The following is a 3636-nucleotide window of genomic DNA, read 5'->3' as shown; positions in this document are numbered from 1 at the left end:
AAGTGACTCCATTTTGGACCTGTTGTCTTGTTTTTAACAGAGTGTTTCCGTCTTTGTTTGGAGTTAGCAAGGATTCAGGAGTCTCAATCATCTGGATGCTTTATGGATTTTTATAACCATGAAATTATCTTACTTTTATGTGGTGCTTGGAACTTTCCAAGTTTATTCACAACTGCTTCTCACAGCAAGATTACCTTGTCTTACAGAATTAGAAATGACTGCTCAGAGAGGTTAAATGACTTATTTGAGGCCACCCAGCTGTGAGGGGGCAGCAGTCTTCTCACTCGGGTCTCAGCTCCCTCCCCCTTGTTCTCGCCACCCTAAGTGACAGAGGGGCCCAAGGAAGACACACTCCTGCCCTGTCTCGGCAGGGCCTGGGGGGGCCATGTCCCTCATCCCATGGTTCCGGTGGAACGAGTCTCCGCCACGGCTGTCGTCTCGGAGTCCGGCTCAGATGGTGCTGGAGACGCTCATGGTGGAGCTGGAGGGGCAGATGCGAGAGGCTGAGAGGCAGCAGTGGGAGCGCAGCAATGCCGTCAGGAAGATCTGCACCGGAGTGGACTACAGCTGGCTGGCCAGCGCGCCCCGGCCCACCTATGACCTCAGCCCCGGGGAGAGGCTGCAACTAGAGGACGTCTGCGCCAAGATCCACCCATCCTACTGTGGGCCCGCCATCCTCAGGTAACTCCTGGCACTGGGACAGGGACCAGCGGTTGGGCTGCAGGCTCCAGGGAGGGTGGCAGCAGTGACAGGGGCCTGAGGCTACCAGGACTGGAGCCTGGGGCCTGGATGGGACAGGTACCTGTTAAAAGGAGCAAGACAGGGGGAAGAATCTGAAAGAGGCCATGGAAGGCCAGGCCAGGACTCGGGGCTCAGAGGGAGGTGGGAGGCAGCTCCCGGAGGCACATGAGGTTTTTGTTTTTGTTTTTGCAGAAAAGAACTCAGGTTTATTTGCAGTAGAAACCGTGGTCTAAAAAACAAACCTACTGGTAAATGTACAGTCTGTGTTCTGTTTGGGGTCACCACTAGCTGCAGAACCCCCAGATCCCTGACCTACATGCGTCAGGCCCCCAAGCGTTCACAGCTAATCTCGGGCCCCAGGTCCGAAGCCTTGCTAGAGGGTGTCCCATCTCCTGCCAAAACACCCACATCCCAGCCTGCGCCCAGCCCGCCTCCCCTCCTGCTTCCAGCAGTGCAAAAAATAACCAAACCAATATGTTTCCCAAACAAAAACAACATGTGAGTTTTGATAGGAGAGAACCCCAGGCCTTCTAGCTTTCTGTTCTCCCTCCCTGGACTGTTACCATCCTGGTTGTAATGTGGCTGGCTCCCCTTCTTTCAACAGTTCATCTTCCATGTTACCTTCTGAGAGAGGTTTCCCCATATAAGCTCTCCAAAATTGGTTTCTCAATTATCTTATTTCACACTAGCTCATCTAAGGGATGTGTGTGTGTGTGTGCCTGTGTGCGCGTGCTTGTGTATGAAGGTTTCAGAGCCCTAGGGCACTGGACATTTAGAGCTTGAGTACAATCATGTTGCTGCATATCACTGTAACCTTAGTAAAGCTGTGACCTACACGGTCCAGTCTCAGTTGGATGTGTGTTGAAATCAAGGAAGCAGAGTCCAAGAGCCAAAAGGAATTTCAAAACTAAAGTTCTTTACCTGCATTTCTCGAACACTAGTAAAGGAATACAGATCCACAGTAAAACATCTTAAAGTCCCCCTTAGTATCCCCAAATCTTCCCTCACTCATCTCTTTAACCAACAGATGCATCTATTGTACACCTTCTTCTTCAAAATTCCCCTAAAATCTCCTCCTTCTTCAGTCCTATTCATACTCCTTTGGGTTTTGTAGTCTTATACCACCCGCCGCTTCTTCCTCCAGGCTGGGAATCTTACCCTCCCCCATTTTTCTTATTCTGCACCATGGAAGCCCCCCAAATGTATATAGTTCCAGAAGCACCCTGGGGACAGGGGTGGGGATGGTCATGGGAGTGGTGCTGAGAGAATCTAGGCTGGCAAAGCAACCAAACCTCATACATGAGGGGGAGGCTGGGGATGCTCATATGATGATTGTCCCATCACATTTCCTGTCTCACTGCTGAAAGGTCTGAGAAGTCCTGACTCTTAATATGGTGGAGGAAATTAGGTATCACACGGACTTGCTAGCTATCCTTCATTCTGGAGCTCCAAGCCAGAGACATTTTTGGCAAAGGAAACAGCTTGGCATCCAGGAGAACCTGGGGCCACACTCCTGGCTGCAACACAGACAAGGGAAGTAGCAGGGAGCCTGGCGTGCTTGGCCAAACAGCTCACTCTCACCCAGGAGGTGGCGGGAAGCTATAGAAGGAATATCACATAATCGGACATACATTTCAGAGAGATCATGCTGGCCAGTGAGGGTAGAAGGGTGGGAGAGTGTTAGCCAGAAAAGTCCCAGAGAGCAGTGGGCGTCAGTCGCTACTACTGCATCGATAACCCGAGGTGAGTGCCAGGATCTTTACAGATGTTAGCGCATTAAACCTCACAGAAAGGTGGCTATGATGACCCCAGTTTACAGATGAGGAAGCTGAGTCTCAAGGAGTCTCATGGAGGCCTGAAGTGGAAGAGCTGGAACTCAGGATGGGCTGCAGCACGACGGAGGTGTGGTGGGTTCTGATCCACTTCACAGGAAGTGGGGAAGCGGAGGGAACAGGAATTGTCCACAGGGGTGTCCAGGGACGCCCGTGGGGTGAGACACCGGCCACGTACCACGCCCGGGCGATAGCCCCGCCGCTTCCCCTCTTCTTCTCCCCGCCTCCGCACCCAGGTTTCGGCAGCTGATGGCAGAGCAGGAGCCTGAGGTGCAGGAGGTGTCCCGGCTCTTCCGCTCGGTGCTGCAGGAAGTCCTGGAGAGGATGAAGCAGGAGGAGGAGGCGCACAAGCTGACCCGTCAGTGGAGCCTGCGGCCCCGCAGCAGCCTGGCCACCTTCAGGAGCCGCGCGCGCATCACCCCCTTCGCCAGCGACATCCGCACCATCTCCCAGGACGTGGAGCGAGACGCGCCGCCGCTGCACCGGACCTGGAGCATGCCCGAGTTCCGGGCACAAAAAGAGGACTGACCCCGCCTCTCCTGCCCGGGAGCAGAGCCACCTCTGTGGGGGCGGGCGGGGCATGATAAGCCGGGGTCATCCCGGGTCCTGCAACCTCCCCATCGCCCTGCCCCTGACGCGGGGCCAAAGAGACCGCCCCGTCCCCGGACACTCCCTCAAAATGGAGCAACCCTCCCCGCCCGCCCTCTCCCACGGACCACGAGGCCTAGAGTCAGGGCTTGGAGCTGCAGCAACAATCTCCTGCTCCCCTGCACCAGTCGGCTGGAGCGGACCCTTCCCCGCCCCGCAGAGATTCAGGGTCTGGGCAGACAGACCACCACCTGCTCCCCATCTTCAGCTTCTGTCTGGAATGGGAAGAGTTGCCCTGCCTTTTGCCAAGTCATGAGCTCTTACCCCAACTTAGGGATGTCCCATTCACCCCCTCTCCCTGGGTAACGATGAGGGGACCTGTTGGCTGGTGTCCATTCTCTGCTGGTGACTGGTCTGTCTCACCGCCGCAGGTGGGTCACAGCCTGGTGGATGGGCAGAGCTGAAAGGGATCACA

At 55.2% G+C, this 3636-nt stretch overlaps 1 protein-coding gene across 1 annotated transcript; it reads left to right on the top strand.

Annotated features, from left to right (window-relative positions):
• Nucleotides 1–385: 385 nt before the first annotated feature.
• On the top strand, nt 386–3101 carry RD3 (RD3 regulator of GUCY2D; the record flags this gene model as incomplete). Its single annotated transcript, XM_082865630.1, has 2 exons — nt 386–681; nt 2810–3101. The coding sequence occupies 2 exons, from the start codon at nt 386–388 to the stop codon at nt 3099–3101; spliced, it is 588 nt and encodes a 195-aa protein (XP_082721756.1).
• Between the last annotated feature and the right edge of the window lie 535 nt (nt 3102–3636).

Source organism: Leucopleurus acutus, assembly GCF_964270905.1.
Source record: "Leucopleurus acutus genome assembly, chromosome: 2".
In the NCBI taxonomy this organism is placed as follows: domain Eukaryota; kingdom Metazoa; phylum Chordata; class Mammalia; order Artiodactyla; family Delphinidae; genus Leucopleurus; species Leucopleurus acutus.
The sequence above is the reverse complement of the archived record's forward strand: the minus strand, read 5'-3'. Positions and strand labels throughout refer to the sequence as shown.